The sequence below is a fragment of the Sceloporus occidentalis genome, unplaced genomic scaffold (assembly GCF_023333645.1).
Source record: "Sceloporus occidentalis isolate IW3139 unplaced genomic scaffold, rSceOcc1.0.p SCAF_1, whole genome shotgun sequence".
Lineage (NCBI taxonomy): Eukaryota > Metazoa > Chordata > Lepidosauria > Squamata > Phrynosomatidae > Sceloporus > Sceloporus occidentalis.
The window spans coordinates 172646396-172665440 of record NW_028316981.1 but is presented as its reverse complement, the minus strand read 5'-3'; the positions used below and the strand labels follow the sequence as shown (position 1 = coordinate 172665440).

The following is a 19045-nucleotide window of genomic DNA, read 5'->3' as shown; positions in this document are numbered from 1 at the left end:
AGCAAGAAAGTCTGAGGAATGTATTAAAAGGTAGTACAGGGAGGTACAGAATGTCACATTTCCCCAGGAGAAGAGAAATAGCTCTATGTTTTCCTATCTGGATCATAGTTCTGGAAGATGAGTTGAATAGGAGGATCTGAGCTCTTCATTGCCAGGAAGACATGCAGGCTTAGACGGCTACCCCTCAATATTTTGATGTATTACACAAAGGACAATATGGTGTACCACCTTTACTCCCTCTACAGGAGATAGTTAAACTTATTTTAACACTGATTTTATGTCATTCTTTACCACACTTGGAGGGAGCAGGCCATCCTAGGAAAGACAGGGTTTGCGGAGGAGAGTTGGCATTTATAGTTTGTCTCGTGATGCTTTATTGACTTTCCACTACCATTTCCCCTATACTGATGAGCCACCACCCTCTGCTTAGTGATAGGCTCAGACCCATGAGGTTTGATGGAAAGAAAAGATTTGTGGATTTTTAATCCCCTGAGGGAATATGGTGCTTTCTTTTTTGAAAGAGACACTGACAAACAGCACAGAAGAGCCAACCCAGAAGTCTAGCTTTCAAAAACTTTCCAGTGGCCCAAAAAAATCTTCCCCTTAAATTGACAAGGGAGCATCTGAGTCTTCACAGTCCTAAGAAAAATATCCTCTAGTTGTGATGATAAAGTCCAAATTTTTACTACAGGAATCCCATCCGCTCCCATAAGTAGCTCAAACCATAAAGCAAGGTAGGCCATATTGCCTTTTGCCCAAGGTAGGATAGCACCAAGCAGCGAAGAAGCCAGCAAGTGAATAAGTCTCTGTCCTGCTCTGTAATATTGAGGCTCTGCTCTGCTATAACACGCACAGCTCCCCAAGCTAGTCATAGCTGGTCAACATCCCTGGGCAGAGCCAAATATTCAATGAGTCTGATCCAGCAAAGAATCCAAGCTGCTCTTGAATCAAGAGAAGATCCGAGAGTTCTGACAGGAAGAAAGGCATGGGGATAGAGCTATGGGAGGAGTGTTCTGTACCCTATAAGATTTTGAGAGCAACAACCTCTCTTGTACTCTGGTGCATTCATTCTTAATGTTTTTTGCCATCCAAGAAAATCCCTCCAAAGTACTAGATGTAAAGCATACAAATGGGTGTTGAGTCATGCTGGATCTTGAGAATAGCGATTTAGATCTTGCTCAGAATGTAACAGAAGGGCCAGCTCTTCATCAGAAGGTGGGGAGATCATCTCAGGCATCCTATGAAAGAAGACGACAAGTGAATACAAATCCATAGACTGGGTGAAGAATCTCAGTATACAGTAATATACAATATTACTCCTTTACATTATGTGCCCTCATCTTCCTACTTCTGTTCAAGAAGTTCCAGAAGTAAATTTTTGACTACGAATTCATGAAACTCCTAGCCAGCATGGAAATAGGGGTTTCTGGGAGATATAATGCAAATAATTTTCCCAAGTTCTGGCTTTAACACAGCCACTCTCCTGCATTTGAGAGGGCTGCAGCTCAGTGGCAGATGGCCTGTTGCATGTAGATGGTCCCAGGCTCAACACTTGGCATCTCCATGTAGCGTTGGGAGCCCCCAACCAGAAACCTGGGACAGCATAATTCCTGGTTTCAAAAAAGGCCTTTCCTCAGCCTGGAGGTGCAGTGGGCCCCTTGCAACCTGAGGCCCATGGGTCACACTTTCTGCATTCCTCTTTTACACAGTCATGCAGTGTACATCAGCTAGCATACTCACACTATCTGGTTTGGGAGCATATGAAGATCTGTCGCATACATTGGAGTATTCTCATTTTGCATACAGATGTCTGACATATCCACATCTGGAGGCATGGGGTATGGATCCATTTGGCCAAGGGGTGAAGCATTTCCCAAAGAGTATGAGTAGGTCACTTCACTAGAGAAAGCAAGAACTGAATGTACAATGTGGCTAGGTCAACAGTTATTGGAATAAAGGAATAGGACACTCTTAACAGTAAATTGTATGTATGTGTCCATGCATATTAGTTACATGTACATCCTTCCCTTCCCTTCAATCAAGGTGGTACAGATGGTTCTCGTCCTCCCCTTTTACCCTCGCATAACTCTGTGAGGTAAGTCATGCTGAGAGAGTGCCTGACTATTCTATGTTCACCTGGTGAGTTTCATGGCTCACAGCTTGAACATAATCTCCCAAATCCCAACCCAGGTGCAGTTTTCAATCTAAGCAAGGTTGGATACTCACTCCCAGGGGCAATCCACCTATGTTTTTCTTAGCTCTCTAGTTTCTTTTAGGTAACATGGGAATAGCTGAGGCAGCACATGTGTAACAATCAGTCTCAGTCCCTCCCTTCCTCCCCTTCCCACAAACACAAAGGGGAGTTTCTTACGACTGTAACTGTGGACTTCCATATACTGTGTTGCCAGAGGGAGACATGTGTCTGGGTGGTGTAATCATCAGTGATGGGCTATGGTAAAAACAGAGTAAAAATATGTCAAACATTGGCCAAAGGAGAAGTAAACTTTAGATCCTGTCACAGGATGGATTGGAGTGAAGAAGAAAAGACTTGCACAGAATGATTACTTACCTTTTCTTATCTATTTGTTGCATCTTTTAATAACCTCATCTTTATTACTACATTTATGTTTATTTTATTAATATGCTTATCCTGTCCTTTCTCCCAGAAGTGCAGATGGTGCTTCCCCCTCCCACAACTTTGTGATGTAAGCTAGTCAGCGAAAAGATGAGGGAGAGGAAGACAGGGAGAGAAAAGCAGAAATTCAGCTAGTGGGATTTGTGGCTGAACAGGTCTGACAAACCTAGGACATCACAGTAGTTGTTTACAAGTTATGAGGTCCTAAGATAAGATCCTGTTGTAAGCCACCTTGGATCAACAAGTAATGGCAAAACCTCAAACACAACTTTCCTACAATCCAGCCTTGCCATATGGGGGGAACCATTTTGGATCCCCCCTCCACGTAAGGAAAATTTCACATTTGCTGGAGTCCCATTCATTTGAATGGCAGCACACTCCCATTTTGAAAAAAAAAAAATCCAGTTCCACTGTACACTGGCTAATGATATAGCAGGATTTCTTAAGTGTGTTTTGAGGGAGAGGACAGAACTTGCATAGAAAAGTTCATGTCAGAATTTCAGAGCAGGCCATTTGTGGTCCTTCCTCCTTAATAATTGGCCCACAAGCCTAGCTGGTTTGACTGCCAAGTTTCTTCCTTTCAAATATGAGACTCCCCTTGAATTCTAGATGAAATAGTAAAAAAATTTAAATTATCCTATAAAACATGTCTTTCCCCCATTCCATTAGAAGCTAACATAAAATCATGATGATATTTCATAGGCTGGCGTCATTAGATTGTTTTCACATGCACAGCCACTATACACAAATGGCAAGATTCTCAGCAAATTCCTGAATTGACACGTACTCGTAGGGTGGATCAGAATGCATTCCAAGATTCATGTTAGGATTGCTCATGGAGTCAACTTGAGGCTGAATTGACTGAGCAGGAAACGTTGAAGGTCTGGAAAGAAACAAAAGTTGCATCAGGATCCATTTGTTTTGCAAAATCTACAGGGTATCAAGTTCACGGTTGACCGCTGGTGACTCAAGGATAGCCAGGCCAAGACAAAAATTTTATGCGTAAATGCATAATCACAATTTAAATAACAGAGACAGAACTTTCATATCTCAGTTCAGCAGCTCTCACATGTTTTAAAAGTGTAGGCAGGTCTCATGTTCAACTATAGGTTCTTTATTTACACAATGCAATTAACTTGCAGTGAACTGCTACCAGATGTGCTGATGGCAACTGGCCTAAATGAGATCCAGACAAATTAGAATGGAAAGGCCTATCATAATAGTAAAATGGAAGCTCCACGTTCAGTGGCTCTGAAGACGGGATGTTCTGGGCAAATGATGGTGGGATAGTGGCTGGTAGGGGTGCTGCTTCTGCCTTCCTGTTTTTCTATTTGTAGGAAGGGGGAGGACAGTATTTGGTGAGTCACTGTTAGGAAGTGGATGCTGGATTACATGCATTCTTTGCTAAATCAGAACTCCTCATATGTTCTAAAAGTCACCCTATGAATATTAAACTATATACTTGTGCAAGGCAAACAGCAAGAAAATGGGAGAATAACTATTTCACACTACAACTCCCAGAATTCCCCAGCCACTATGGATGGAAAAGGTTTACTGGAAGGAGTTAAAACTGTCTCTTCCTTCCTCTCTCCATGACCTTACAGCTGTTGTGATTATTATGGTGTTGTTAATGGCAGTGCCAAAGCAGTGATGACTATTAGGTGTGGTGGAGGCCCTCAGTGACCCCAAAACTATTTCCTCACTCTCCACCGCAGCAATCTTGTGCAGGATTACTGGGGTGAAGGCAAAGTTTAAGCCTTACCCCATACAGCAGTGTGGCTGTGCCCACAAATGCATGAGTAACTGCAAGTTCCCCTCAATCTTCCCCCATGAGCACGGGTCATCACTTCTTTAACCAGTTTCAACACTGAGTTGAAGACCATCCTGTTCAAAGAAACATTCCCAGGCATTGCATGACTATTATTTGTTATTTGATGTTTTTATTTTGTTGCTTGCTTTAATTTATTGAACTCTTTCCTGTATTGTTATGTATTATTTATATATATTATGCTATTATTTCTTAGATTGTATGCTATGGGCAGGTTTATTTTATCCTTTTGATTATTTGTATGTTCAGCACTGTGTAAATCTACAGCGCTATATAAATAAAGCATAATAATAATGATAATAATAATAGTAATAACCAGATTCAGTGTGAAAAAGTTGCACACTGTCATGCAGAAACTAGACTAGATGCAATTAAGCATCAAACAGTTACCTAACCCTGGCCAAAAGCGTCAGTCAATCTATGTTCAATCCTGGCAAGGCGTGTGCCTTCAAGTTGCCTATTGACTTATGGTAACTCTATTAATTTCACAGGGTTTTCTTAGGCAAGGAATACTCAGAGGTGGTTTTGCCAGTTCCTTCCTCTGAAATATAGCCTACAGAACTTGGTATTTGTTGGCAGTCTCCCACCCAAATACTAACCAGAGTTGACCCTGTTTAGCTTCCAAGATCAGATAGGATCTGGTGTCATAAGGATAACCAGGATAACAAATCAGATTGAAGGGGCTTTTACAACTTTATCATAGTGACAACCATCAGACCAAAATGTCATATAATCAGCTATCATCTTTCTAACAGCATGTAATACCTAATACTCAAAAGGAAATAAACTAAACTAATTCAGACCTCTCTAATCTTGCCCACACTCTGTTTTGTCTCCATGGGGAAAATTTAGATTGCAAGCTCTTTGGGGCAAGTATCTGTCTGTTAAGTCGTAAAATACTACATACAGTAATGGTACCTTGTGTGTCTGTGTAATATGATCATGATAGGTTTCTGGTCAGTGATAGTCAATTAATAGTTAAATTAATATAATAATAATAATAATAATAATAATAATAATAATAATAATAGATTTATTTCTAGCCCGCCCAATCACGAAGAATCCGGGTGGGTTACAACAATAAAATACATCAAGTTACAATAAAGTTAAAAAATTAAACCCTAGACCTACCCCCCCACCCATTCCCAGTACTAAAACAGAATTAAAGAGTAATAGTATAAAAACATTAAAGGCATTAAAAACATTAAACAAAAAAATAGGCAGAAACATAGGCGGGGAAGAGTAGACAGATGAGGGGACAAATATCTCTATATCTGGGGAGGGTAACTAAGTTGGAAAGGCCTGCCGGAAGAGATCCGTCTTGAGTGCTTTCTTAAAAGCTGTCTGAGTGGAAATATGACGGATCTCCTCCGGCAGGTCGTTCCATAGTTTTGGAGCAGTAATAGAAAAGGCCCTTTGGGAGACTGATGTTAGCCTAGATTTTTTTTGGCTGTAGTAGATTTCTTCCAGAGGACCTTAGCATATGGGGCGGACAATAGGGAAGAAGGCGTTCCCTCAGGTACTCTGGGCCCAAGCCATGTAGGGCTTTAAAAGTAATCACCAACACCTTGTACTTTGCCTGGAAACTAATAAGCAACTAGTGCAGGGACTTCAAGACCAGTGTTATATGGTCATTAACTGTGGTTAATTGACAGTCATATTAAATGTCATTTGGTTCTAAATTTATTCATACTTACAGCAGGCCTCCTAAAATCAATAGGACTTAAGTGAGTCCTGCCAAATTTATGTTTCACTGATTTCAATGGTTTTAGGCTAAATCTAATGACTAAATCTGAAATCAATCCTGTGTGTCTAAGGGACTGTCTACTAGCATGTAGTCAAACTGAAACCAGACCTTCAATGCACAGGTTCCACATCCCAAGGAAAACAAAAAGTAGCAAGAAAAATTCTCATTCATCTGAACAAGGCCTTTTTCTTTAGAAGAGGAAGAATTCACACACTCACAGGTCCACAGTTATCTTCAACTTGGCTGGGACATAATTACTCTTCCTTGGTGCCTCTGCTGTGGAAGAAAACAGAAGCCATACTTAACCCCTTGCTGCACAGAAACAGAGCCATTTCCCCCCATACAGAAATCTCAGGTAAGTCCTACCACAAGAGGGGACCCTAAGTAATGTATGTCTCTGTGTTTGTGTGTGTGTTTAGGGTTCCCTCTTGCAGCAGGATATACACATACATATTCCATTCATTGCTTTGCTTTGCTCTGCAGGGATCAGTTAAGCTTTCTTGCCCCACCTATCTGATGTGACAATCCTCAAATTACTGTATATACCCGTATGCAAAAGAAGTCTAATTTTTTTAAAAAAATAAAGGATTACTGTATAAATCTTGTGAGGCTTGGCAGTCTCACTCCAGAGAGGTTTAAAAAGTGAGCCCCTATTTAAAATGGCCATCACAGTCTGTCTTAAGGCTCCCTCACGTTACTGCTGAACCCACTTGGGCCAAAAAAGGAGGTGAGGAAGGAAGGAGGGCTGCCTTTCTTTTTCTGGCTTGGGCAAAGGAGAGGTAATGGGGTGGGAGCACTGCTTCCATACCAAGAGGGTCTTTCTGTGTCTGACTTTTGTCATTACCGTCATGCCAGTTCCCTAACAGAGGCATGAGTTGTTTTCCTTGCTCTTCTCCCCACCCCTCATTTTTTTCAGGCCACATTCTCATTCTTTTTCTTTATTTATATCCCTCTCTTCCTCTGTATTTGTATAGATGTAGACGTTTTAAGATCAGCAATGTCATTTACGTCCTGTAACCCTTCATCCTCTCTTTTTCTTTACCTCTTCCTAAGTATGTTCCCTCTATGCATTTTTAAAAGGAGCAGAAAAGATTTGTTAAATGCCCTTAAACTTTTGTTGTTGCTGCTAACTGCTCTCAAGTTGTCCTCGACTCATGACGACACCATGGCTGAGACATCTCCAAGACCCCCTGTCCTCCAGTACTCTGCTCAGATACTGCAAATTCAGGCCCATGACCTTTTCGATTGAGTTTATCCACTTGGGATGTGGTCTTTCTCTCTTTCTACCTTTCCCAGCATTATTGTCTTTTCTAATGAGTCTTGACTGCTCATGGTGTGACCAAAGTACAGCAGCCTAATTTTGGTTATCTTGGCTCCAGAGAGAGTTCATGCTTGATCTGTTCAAAGACCCATCTTTTTGTCTTTATTGCTGTCCATGGTATCCTCAGGACTCTTGTCCAGCATCACATCTGAAATGAGTTGATTTTCTTCTTATCTACTTTTTTCACTATCCAGCTCTCACATCCATACATGGTGATGGGAAATTCAATGGTCAGTTGTCTATCTTTACTCTTTAGGATCTGTCTAGTTCTCTCATAGCTGCCCTTCCCATTCTTAATCTTGCTTTCTAGAGTTTGGGGTTTATTCTTGTATAGTTCTTCATTCCATATGTCAGTCATTTTTCATCTCTCTTATATAGCTCTTCCGTGTATTGCATCCAATGTCTTTTTATTTCTTTTTGATCTTGTAGTCTGTTCCTCATCTTATCATAGAATGTCCCAGCCCTTGTTATGAATTTATCTTTGAGTTCCTGGATCTTGTAGAAGAGGACTTGTATTCTTTCTTTTTTGTTGTTGTCTTCTATTTCTCTGCATTGATTATTATAGTAGTTGTCTTTATCCTTGCACATTAGTCATTGAAAAAGCAAAGCTTTCATGGTTCTGTTTTTACTCTTATCTCCCTTTTCTTTTGCTTCTTTTCCCCCTTTATTGCTTGAGGCATAATATCTATAAGCCACCCCACGCTAAGTTTTACCCTTGACTTATCCATGGGCCATAGCAAAATCCATAATTTTGGCTCCCAAACCTGTCTATGACTCATACATGAGGTCAACTTATACAGGAGTATATATAGTACGGGGAAGGAGGAACATCAGGTAAAGATACATCTTACAGACCACCATCCTAAAGCCAGAGAGCCAAGCCAGGTCTTAATCCTTTCCTCAGTACTTGCAAGGAGACTTGGAATAAAGAATGGACTCAGCTTGCTAGTCTGCCTGTGCTCATCCTCTTAGTTCCACTACTCATTTCTCCAATTTCAACTCTAACCTCTAAATTACTCTAAATTACACATGCCTCCATTGGCTTGTTCTAATTTAAAAAAAACTATGTAACAATTGCTTTTGCAGTTAGTCTCAAAGGTGCTAGAAGACCCTTTTGCATACTGATAGACTAACATGATAGACTACAACATGTATATTGTGTATTTTGGTTGGCCAATAAAGGTATCACTGTTTGGTGGATTTTTGATTGGATTTGTTATATGGCAAGCATGGCTATGCCTGGATAAGACAGACTAATATGGCTCTGTCTCTGAATTCTACCCCTTTAGATTTATGTTTCACTAGTAAAAGTTGAATGGTATAGTCCTCTTTTCCCTCTTTCTAATCTCTACTCATTTTCACTTTGGACCAAGGTTGTCAGAAGACATCAGACACCGTCCCTGCCTACCAAAAGTGCATCTACACTGTAGAAATAATGCAGTTCGAAACTGTTTTAAGTGTTGTAGTTCCATTCTATGTACTCCTGGGCTTTATAGTTTTACATGGTCTTTAGCCTTCTCTGCCAAAGAATGCTGGTGCCTCACAAAACTACAAATTCCAGTATTCTGTAGGATGGAGCTATGGCAGTCGAAGTGATGTTGAACTGTATTGTTTCTACAGTATAAATTCACCCTTCAGAGAATGAATACTTTTTATTCTCTGAAGGGTGCATTTATACAGTAGAAACAATACAGTTCAACATCACTTCAACTGCCATGGCTCCATCCTACTCCTAAAGTAAAACCAGCCATTTCAGATTCAGACGGATTTTTTTTTTTTTTAAAAAAGCATGTTTTTTTCCGTCCTCTCCATCACTCACCATTACAGTGCCTCTTGAAAGCTTCATGTTTGGGCCTGTCAGGATACAATATCTGAAGCTGCAACAGATCCAGAACACAGTCAGCAAGGGAACGCATGGACAGTTGCTTTGCTGTGAAAGGCTGGATGTTCTCCACCTGAGTGGAACCTGAGCCAGGGGGCAAGAAAGCAGCAGAAGAAGAAACCAAAATGTGAGTCCAGAACAGAAGGTATATATATCCCCACTATGCTGAGCACTCTCTTTTCCCCCATCAGAAGAAACATCAATATGCAAGCAACATCCCACCCGCCCCCAAAAAACTCTGGTTGCTGTCTCACACAGAATATACTACCCTATGTACAATAGGCAGTAGGGTCCCTTCCTCAATATAGGCATGGCACTAGTAGCTTCCACAGAGAAGTACTCTCTGCTCTTTCCTCTGGCTTCACATTCTAAGTGGCACAGGAGAGAAGATCCATTGGTCAAAAGAGGTTTACAGCCTTTCACTCTAAAAAATGAACTCATCCCATCTGGAAGATTGTGGCCCAGCCCTTCACTCACAGCAGATCTAATATTCCTTGTGGTAATTCATTCAGACATTGCCTATTCAATGAGGAAAGTGCAACCAAACAAAGTGATTAATGTTTTAGCATATTTATACTCTTTTTCAATTATTGTTTTATATGTGTGTGTGTAAATATTTATAAATAAATGTTTTAGTATAATTTACTTTTTTAACATTATTGCTATTTATTGTCATAAATTGAATTTATTATATACCAGACCCAAATATTCAGAGATAGGGTGGGATATAAATATTTTAATACACGAAATAATACATAAAACCAATCAGGAAGCTGAACGCTGATCAGTTAGCTCTGTCTCATCCAACTCTATGGTTCTCTGACTCTATCCAGGATATTTCAGAATGTGATACAAACTCATCATGGACATATCCCAGGCAAAACGAATAAACTGATGTTTTTAAAAAATCAAATGGACACCCACAGTTATATGTATTTCTTCCCTGTAACATTTCATCTCTGGCCTGCCGCCTTCTGGAAGTTGTAGCTCCATCCCTTACTGTTAACAATCTTTTTTGCTGTCATAAATTAAACACACACACACACAAAAAATACCACAGAATTTGCTGTTTGTTCCCAAGCTTGCATGAAAATATTCTGGGTGTCATCCTATGGGTAAATGTTAAATTCGTCCAGATTGTACAAAACTGATAAATGATCATTCCAGAATAATAATAATAAAAAAATACAAAAAACACACACACACATACACATCCATACACATAACACAAAGAATTCAGAAAGCTGAAGTGTTTGTTTCAAAGATCCCCAAATAGTTTGGATCATGTCCAAAAACTGTACTATCTTTGTTTTGGCCCCATAGGATAACACAACATGGGAGGATATCATACGACTGAAATTGGAAGTATAATCCAGTGTCATCCTGAACACAATCATGCGTATTCATGTTATTGCACGAAAGGTTACCACATGCAATCACTGGCAGTCCAAACGCACTCCGAATGCAATCACGCATCAATCTACATTTAAGTAAATTCGGTGAACTAGCGAAGTCACAAACCCTATTCCTAGGCAATTTCACACTCAGTGCCCTGTTGTTTGGTGTGATGGGCATGTCTCCTTTGGTCCTGGTCCCCCCCCCCCCAATCTGGAAGGGGGGTTTCCCATGAAGCCTTGCTGCAAAAACTTCAATTTTGCTTCCACTTGTCCTTCAGCATTGCTGAGGGGGGGCTGCTGCCTACTAATTAAGAGGCATGGACCCGGAGCTATTGGATAACCATTATATATTCATGTTTTAACCTGACAAGAGTGAATATATGCTCGTCTTAATGTGAATAGAGCATGTTCTTTCAACTATTCTTCCCACTCCCCCCTCCAATCTCTTTTGTAAATTGTGGGGTTCCTTGGTTCCTCTCTCTCACTCGCCTAAATATGCTATGCTCCAGTCATCTGGAGTCTCACTGAGCATGCGCAAGGGTGCCAATTCGCAATTAAGACCCAACAATGTGATGGCTTACTTTGCACAGAATCTGGGTCACATTCGGGAAGGCCGTTACAGCGAATTTAAGGTGTGATACGTAAACACATAATTGCATGAATTTTCTAATTGACCTTGCTATCTTCTCTTTCGAAATTGAGTGCCTCCTGTCCTGTATGATAAACTCCATGTTTTGTGACTGTGATTGCCCACATGGATTTGCAAAGCAGAGCGCAGCACAGCATAATAGAAGACCATTTTAAATTAAAGTATAGATACAGATATATAGATATATCCCTACATTTATAGAGAAAGGGACACTCCAAATACTTCTGAGGCCCAGAGCCATTTTTCAAAAATCCAGATGGGCCTGCAAACTAGAAAAGTTTTGGTGCTCCTGAAATAGATAGTACAGGGCACAGCAGCCCCATGCGGTGCAAGGCAGCATCTTATGTCTTCATTTAGGGCCTGCTCCAATTACACTAGCACTGCTTTGTGCAAACAGTTTTCCCCAACACAATGCATGGGGATACTGCGATGAAAAACCAAGAATTGGAGCAGACTCTAGACATATGTTGCATGTTTCAATTCCAGAAGAAAGTCTTCTTAAGACAAAGGGGTGAGTGAACAGATTATAGCAAAGAGCTAGAATGGAGTTAAACTGAAGATTGGAGACTGGAGTTAATGTGAAGATAAAAAACAAAAACAAAACCTTCTTTCATGGAGATTTAGGGACCCCTATTTCTACTGTTAAAAGAGAGAACAGGGAAAGAGACCAGTTTTCTTATGAAAGCCATACCATCCTGAAAGCAGGTAACATAGGCGATGCTGATGCCACCAATCTCTGAGTCACTGAAACGTAGTAGGAAAGTACCCACTGGTGCAGTGCTCAGGCAGCTGAAAACATACTGCTTGCTGATAAAACCTATGATGAGTCTGTGTGGGAGAGAGGGAGAGAAAGAATAGAAAAAGAGAGGGTCAGCAGGCAGCACTGCAATTTTTACAGAATGATATTTACATCTAAAGAGCAAATCTCCTTTGTTTGCTGAAACTCAGTTAGCACTGTCGGGTGATATATATACAAAGGGAAGACCCTACAGAATGTATACAAATATTATCTATGCTTAACTTTTTAAAAAGGGGCAAGCAGTTGTTTCTCCTACATATATTCTTGTCAAACAGTCTGAGGTATTACAAACATTTATTGCACAATGAAAAGTTATTATGGTTGAAAACAGCTACAGGAAGCTTTGTTTATATTGTGTGTGATATCTCTATTTTAACAAGTCTGTGGAACAGAAGGATATAACACTATAAAGTTTGGTATATGTAAACTAGCAATATAAAATTCCTCAGATAGTTTTTGTTTTTAAATGAGACAAATGTTAACATATGTACTGTGTTTGGATTTCTGTGCTCTACTTCATTCTGTGAAACAATAGCTTAACATAACACATACTTCTCTCTTTCTCTCTTTGGGAGCATACATTGTGAAGGGCAACAGAGATTCGGGGCTATTTATGTGATCCCAACTGGGTCCCTCAGCTTTATTAAATTTATATCTCATCTTTCTTTCAAGTAGTTGTAGTTGGTGCACACAGTGCTCTCTCTCACCCAGTGAAGTAGGTTGGACTGAGAGATAAGAACTGGCCCAAGGTCTCCCAGTGAACTTCATGGCTATGAGGGGATCTCAGTCTTGTCTCCCTACTTCTAGACTTCTAGACTTCTAGCCCAGTGCCCTAACTACACCACAATGCCTTGATCCAGCAGTCCCCTTACCGGTCAGACCAGTATTCTTTCAGATATTTCTTGGTAAGGTCAAGAACTCCTTCAAACCACTGCCAAAATGTGAAGCCTCTACCAGGAAGAATCTCCTGTAAATATAAAAATGAGTGTAAGAAGGAGGAGGGGACCATGCAAGCCTAGTTTCCTGCATTCCAGCTTCTTAAGAAAAGCCAATGAGTTACCTTATTGAACTGTGACCAGGATACTGGGCGCTTCTGGAATTCCTCAGGACTGGCGCCATTGTCACCAAAGATCTTCTGGGCCAAGAAGAAGTAGTGCTCCTTGAGCAGGCCTTTCGTGGTCTGCACCTCTGCCATGAACTTCTGATTGAGAGTTTCACACATGTCATCCCAACTGACACGTTCGGCCACCACAAAGGGGATGCGATTCTGGAATGAGACATGGGGATAGAGCCTCACACCATGCACATGGTCAACCGAAGCAGGAAAGCTATTATCTTTCCCAACTTCTGTTGCATTCCTAAAATGCCCTGTAAGGGCAACCTAACAGACAATTTCAGGAAAGAAATAACCATGCTTCTTAAGTGGCTAAGCCACTTTGATTGTTTTAACAAAAATAATATTTATTATTATTTATTATGCTAAGAACAGAACTACTGAATTCAACATCACATTCTTCCAACCCCTAATTTAGCAAATATACCACATTTCCTTGGCCAAGTCATTTAAATTCCCATATTACTGTATATCAGCTTAAAAGTCAAGAAGCCAGGGACTGTGACAATGTTTGAAAATGTTTTGATAATTCTTGTGGGGCGAGAAATCATTGCACATAGCAAAGGGCTTTTCATGTTACCCCAGCAGCATAAAAATTATTGGAGGAACATATACCAGTATCATAATGCAGACACACACATTCTATTACAGGTTTAGTTTTCCTTATTCAAAATGTTTGGGACCAGAGGTGTATTGGATTTTGGACTTCTTTTTGGATTTGGAATACCTGTATTTGCATAATACATATGTACATAATGAGATTTCTTGGAGATGGGTCCCAGGTCTAAACACAAAATTCATTTATGTTTCATATACACCTTATACAAATAGCCTAAAGCTAATTTTATACAATATTTTTAATAAATTTGTGTATGACACAAAGTTTGTGTGCACTGAATCATCAGAAAGCAAAGGCATCATTATGTCAGCCACCCATTAAAAAGTTTTGATTTTTGGAATATTTTGGATTTTGAAATTCTGGACAAGGGAGACTCAAGCTGTACAGTGAAACTTCTGTATTTAGCAACAGTCATGTTTTAGGTGCCCCACTGTTAAAAAAACAGAACTTGGAAAAGTTATTTTTTGACTGTAACTCCAACTGTAGTATGCAAAGGGATGTTGTAGCATAGGTGCTACAAAATCTCTTTGCATACCAATTTTCCAGACTAATAATGCTGTGTCTTTGAATTCCAACTCCAAAAAATTACTTATTTGGACTATATCTCCTAGAATCCTCTACAGTTGGGGAACTCGAGGAGATGTAGTCCAAATAAGCTACAAAAGGTATCAAAAACACTTGACACAGATGATAATCTTCAGCTCTGCCAACTGGCAACTGACAAGTCAATGTTTTTGTTCCCTTGGAGACACTAAGAGCCTTCCATTTTAACTAGGGCTAATTACTTACAGCAGCAGCAAAAGCATTGTCCCATAAGATAGTGGCTTTGGCATTGTTGTCTTGGTTGCCATGGACAATCACCACGATGGGCAGTGACAGGGCCTGAAAGAGAAGTTATACAAAAGTTAAGTACTGTATACTGCAACCACCAAATATCTTCCTTTACAGCTGGAGCACCACACACAAATACCTTTCCGTTTACTGACCACAGTGTTCGATTGAAAGTTTTAGAAGCCTTAAAGTGGGGAACTGCAAGAAATGTCACACTGGGGTGGTTATCATTCAGACGTTGGATTTTTTTAGCAGAACAATGAGTATGACCTCTCTCATGCATTCCAGGTTTGTTATTCACACTATGGATCCACATGAATGCGCATCACTGGGAGTTTGGTTGCTCACAGTTGCCAGCATTTGAATAAACATGAAGGGGATGATGTGAAATGTGTTCAAAACATTTAGAGTTTAATCTCGAATTATCCCGGGTCTATTCACATCGGTTATTCACACTTCTGACGATGCAAATCTTTTTTAAAAAACTCGGGGGAAAACCCAGTATCATTTATCCCGGGTTAAGTGAGTATTTTGGCAGCCCCACCCCCCAAACCGAATCAAGCGCATTTAGGCTGCATGTAAACAATGGAGATTCAACCTAGATTTATCCTGAATTATTTTTACCATCTGAATAGCCCCTGCATCTCTACTCAGGGCTCCAGTCAGTGCAGAACAGATATTCTTGGGAGGTCACTGGGGGACAGGATGCTTTCAGGGGTGAGCAGTGGGGGGGAAGCTGCAAGTGCCCCCCCAGAAGCTCCTCCCCACTGGGTGGGAAAGAGCTGAGGCAGCAGCAAGGGTGGCAGAGGGGTGAGTGCATCCCTCATGGCTTTTTCACTTTCCTGGCTCTCTCCCTGGTGAGGGAGCTGGGCTGGTGATAAAGCCATGAGGGGTGAGCATTGGGGAGGGCAGGGCAGGACAGGGTGCTGCTGTTGTCCTCTATTAACAGCCCCTTCAACCGGGTGTCATTATACTAGAACTCAAGTTGCACTGGGGCACACTGCACTCTCTCTCTCTCTATATATATATATACACACACACACACACACACACACACACACACACACCCTACACCCTTTCTCCCTTCCACTCTCCCATTACAGTCTTCACATCTCACCTTGCCACTAAATTCATACCCCTGCCTGGTTTTATACAATATCAGTGGTCCTCCTTGCTGCTCCCGCTTGCCCATCCCCTGTGTAAAGATGTGTTGGTGTATCTTTATCCAGAGCTGGCAAAGAATTGGGCTGGTGCTTTCTTTTTTAATGTTCTTGCTGAACGTCTTGCAACGAGAGTGGTCCCCCATGTTATGACTTTCCTCAATGCAGGCAGTGCAACTGACCATCTTTCTCAGTGATCTTGGATCCCCAAGAGCAGCACTTCTTAAACAAGGCTGAGGAGCCTATTCTGAGACAACACAGCACACCAAACCACCAAGCTGAATCAAAGTCTGTTAATGAAATTCCAAGAAGTCCGTAAGCCAAGCCTTAAATCAGAGTCCAAAACAAAACCAAAATGCAGTTCAAAGAGAGAAGTCAGAGAAATCCAAGCCAAAATAACTCAAGACAAGCTGATAAGCCCACTAACTGTTCCTTCTATGCTGCTGCTGCAATGAATGAAAAAGAAGTGAGGGATTAGGGGGTAAGTGTGCTGGTTAGGTGTTTGGAGAAGGTTGGACCTATCACCAAGACATTTACATAATAGCTCTAGAAGGTTCTGCATGTTGCACTGTGCAGGTGCAGATAACCCATTTGTGTGAGTCACAGAGACCATGAAGAAGAAATTGGCATTTAAGGGTAGCAAAGGGAGAAGGAAAAGGTGACCAGTACCACTTGATCATGCTCCTGAAGTCTCTGGGGAATCCACTTTTGCCATTGCTTATAGGAATAAGAGGTCCTTGAAATGAAAGAGACCCCTTACAATCCAGACAGTGAGATAACCCAAGCAGTGTTGTTACCTGCAGGTGGAAGTTGATTTTGTTGGGCCCAAGGCACACAGTGGCACTGAAGAGGACAGCACACTTTTCTTCAGTCACAGACTCTGTACTCTTGCGGTCACAGCGCTTGATCTTCTTGAGGAGCTGAAAGAAGAGAAAGGGAATTTTCTTTTATTTAAATCCCACATATCACCCAGGGTGGAGTTTGCTAGGAATGAATCATCAAAGAAATAACTACCAAGTTTGCTAGGAACAAATCTCATGGCAACTGGAACCCAAAGCAATTACTTTATGTTCACTACTAAACTTCAACACCCCACTAACCCATTTCTGACCCCAGAGCTTCCTTGAATCACAGAGCAATAATGGCTTAGTTGAGCACCCAGTCAAAGACAACTGACTAAGGATGTATTTGTAATTGGTTGACTGACTGAACCCAAAAATGGCTCCTTCTCACCCTGGAGAGAAGTGACTTATGGGATGCCCCAGTACCGATTTATTCTGTAGTGGGAATGAGATCCTTGAGGGTTTTTTAAAAGCTCAATTTTGCTTTCTGAATGAAATCTGAGAATGTATAATAAACGACTCAGTAAAAACAAACAAACTACAAACCAAAACCACCAGATCATATTCTCCTATGTGTCTGTGTTTCCTGTCCCCACAATCAACTGCTGGACATACCATACTTTTGAAGAGAGCACAGCAGGCATTGCTTGTGGCATTTGTCTCCAGAGGTGCAGTGTTGTTCACAATTTCTCCACTGCTTTCACTGAAACCCAAAGAGAAGGAACATGACTGTGAACTTCAGTTACCACGAAGTGGTTAATAACTGCAGATGGCTTACAACAAACATAACTCCCCACCTCACAGAGTTTCTAAGAAACCACAATCCAATTTCGAACCTCCATAACAAAACAAACATTCATATTGAAGGTGAGCAAAAGCCTTGCTTTGTGAGAGGTGGTGGACACAGGTGTTGTGTGGCTAAAAAAAACGAACAAAAACAAAGCATCTCCTCACCTTTAAAAAAAATTCAAAACAGCAAGGGGGTAATGTTGTGAATAGTGTTGTAAACAACAACTGATTATTGCATTTGCTCCTAAAACAAAAAAGCTTAGAATGACACGCATTTAAGTGTTTATATGATTTTACTCATCTTCTTACTTAAAAAAAAACACATTTGGAAACAATTGCAAAATCTTTGTCAGCATGAGCGGGAAGCGTTACCTCCTCTGACCTCTAGATTTCAATTGGGACAGTAATCATTTTCCTTAAGCTGTTGCCCCACTCTTTTTGCCTGTTACTAATTATCAAAGCTTCTCATTTGGTATATGTCATTCCCTGCTTTTGGCAACCTTGAGAAAGAGAGGTTTAATACACATAGCCTCGACACAATAATCAGAAGCAGCAATGGACACATAGCTATCCAATTTTATTTACAGTTTCACACCTGCACAGTTACTTGTACAGCCATTTGTCAAAGTGATTAAAAACACGAAGACAGATTTTATCTGGTCTCTAGTCTCTACACTTGACCTAATTTGGGCTTCAAAATCAGTCATTAGCTGGTTCACTGTCTGATACTGGTAGGAATCTGGCATATTAAGTGGATGGAGAATTTAAAAAATACACTCTTTTATCACCTGTACAGAGCAGGTTTGACCACAGACAGCAAATGAAACTGGAAGCAATATCTTCCTGAATTTTTATAATTAATTCAGCCTGTTTGCTTGATCTCAGCTGCTGCCCATGCCAGCCACACAATCTATCTGCCAAGTCCGAGTGCCACCTGCCAAGACAAATACTTATCTCTTACTGACTACTCCTCTCAGCTGCTTACAAACCTTTGTAGGGACTCCAAAGTCCAAACCATCTACATTTCTCTATACAAAGCTGCCTTTCAGGGTACTGGGGTGTTTATTAAATTCAAAGGGAACACCGCCTCCTCCATTTCGGGGAATGGGGGCAACATGCAGCCCATGGGTTGCACATGGACCTCATTGTGTTGTCCTGTCTCCCACCTTCCACACTGCACCATATAAACCTACTGCTCTGTAAGATTCTTTGCACACTGAGCCAAACCTCACTCTGATGCTGTTTCCAAAACCTCTTCCTCTTATCCGCCTTCCTTCCTCTTTGCAGACAGTGAACAGATTTTCCAGAAACTTTGCTCTATCAAGGAGGATCATCTAGGTCTCTAGGACTATCCTGCACCACAGAGAATAAAGGCAACAGTGATATGAGGCTGGGGGAAACAGCCACAGCCTCTGACTTTCTGCACATCAAT

The 19045-nt window shown here is 40.9% G+C and overlaps 1 protein-coding gene across 2 annotated transcripts in view; it reads right to left on the bottom strand.

Annotated features, from left to right (window-relative positions):
* Nucleotides 1-18: 18 nt before the first annotated feature.
* STAT6 (signal transducer and activator of transcription 6) overlaps nucleotides 19-19045 on the bottom strand; it is an 85479-nt gene continuing 66452 nt past the window's right edge. For both annotated transcript variants that reach the window (XM_089482399.1, XM_089482407.1), the window contains exons 10-21: nucleotides 17440-17527; nucleotides 16780-16902; nucleotides 14781-14873; nucleotides 13319-13525; nucleotides 13131-13225; nucleotides 12151-12287; nucleotides 9351-9497; nucleotides 6429-6486; nucleotides 3423-3518; nucleotides 2372-2449; nucleotides 1741-1899; nucleotides 19-1238 (exon numbers count right to left, since the gene is read on the bottom strand). In XM_089482399.1, coding sequence (XP_089338525.1) covers nucleotides 1142-1238; nucleotides 1741-1899; nucleotides 2372-2449; nucleotides 3423-3518; nucleotides 6429-6486; nucleotides 9351-9497; nucleotides 12151-12287; nucleotides 13131-13225; nucleotides 13319-13525; nucleotides 14781-14873; nucleotides 16780-16902; nucleotides 17440-17527 — 1378 coding nt within the window. In that variant the 3' untranslated portion in view covers nucleotides 19-1141. The remainder of the gene's footprint in view (nucleotides 1239-1740; nucleotides 1900-2371; nucleotides 2450-3422; nucleotides 3519-6428; nucleotides 6487-9350; nucleotides 9498-12150; nucleotides 12288-13130; nucleotides 13226-13318; nucleotides 13526-14780; nucleotides 14874-16779; nucleotides 16903-17439; nucleotides 17528-19045) is intronic.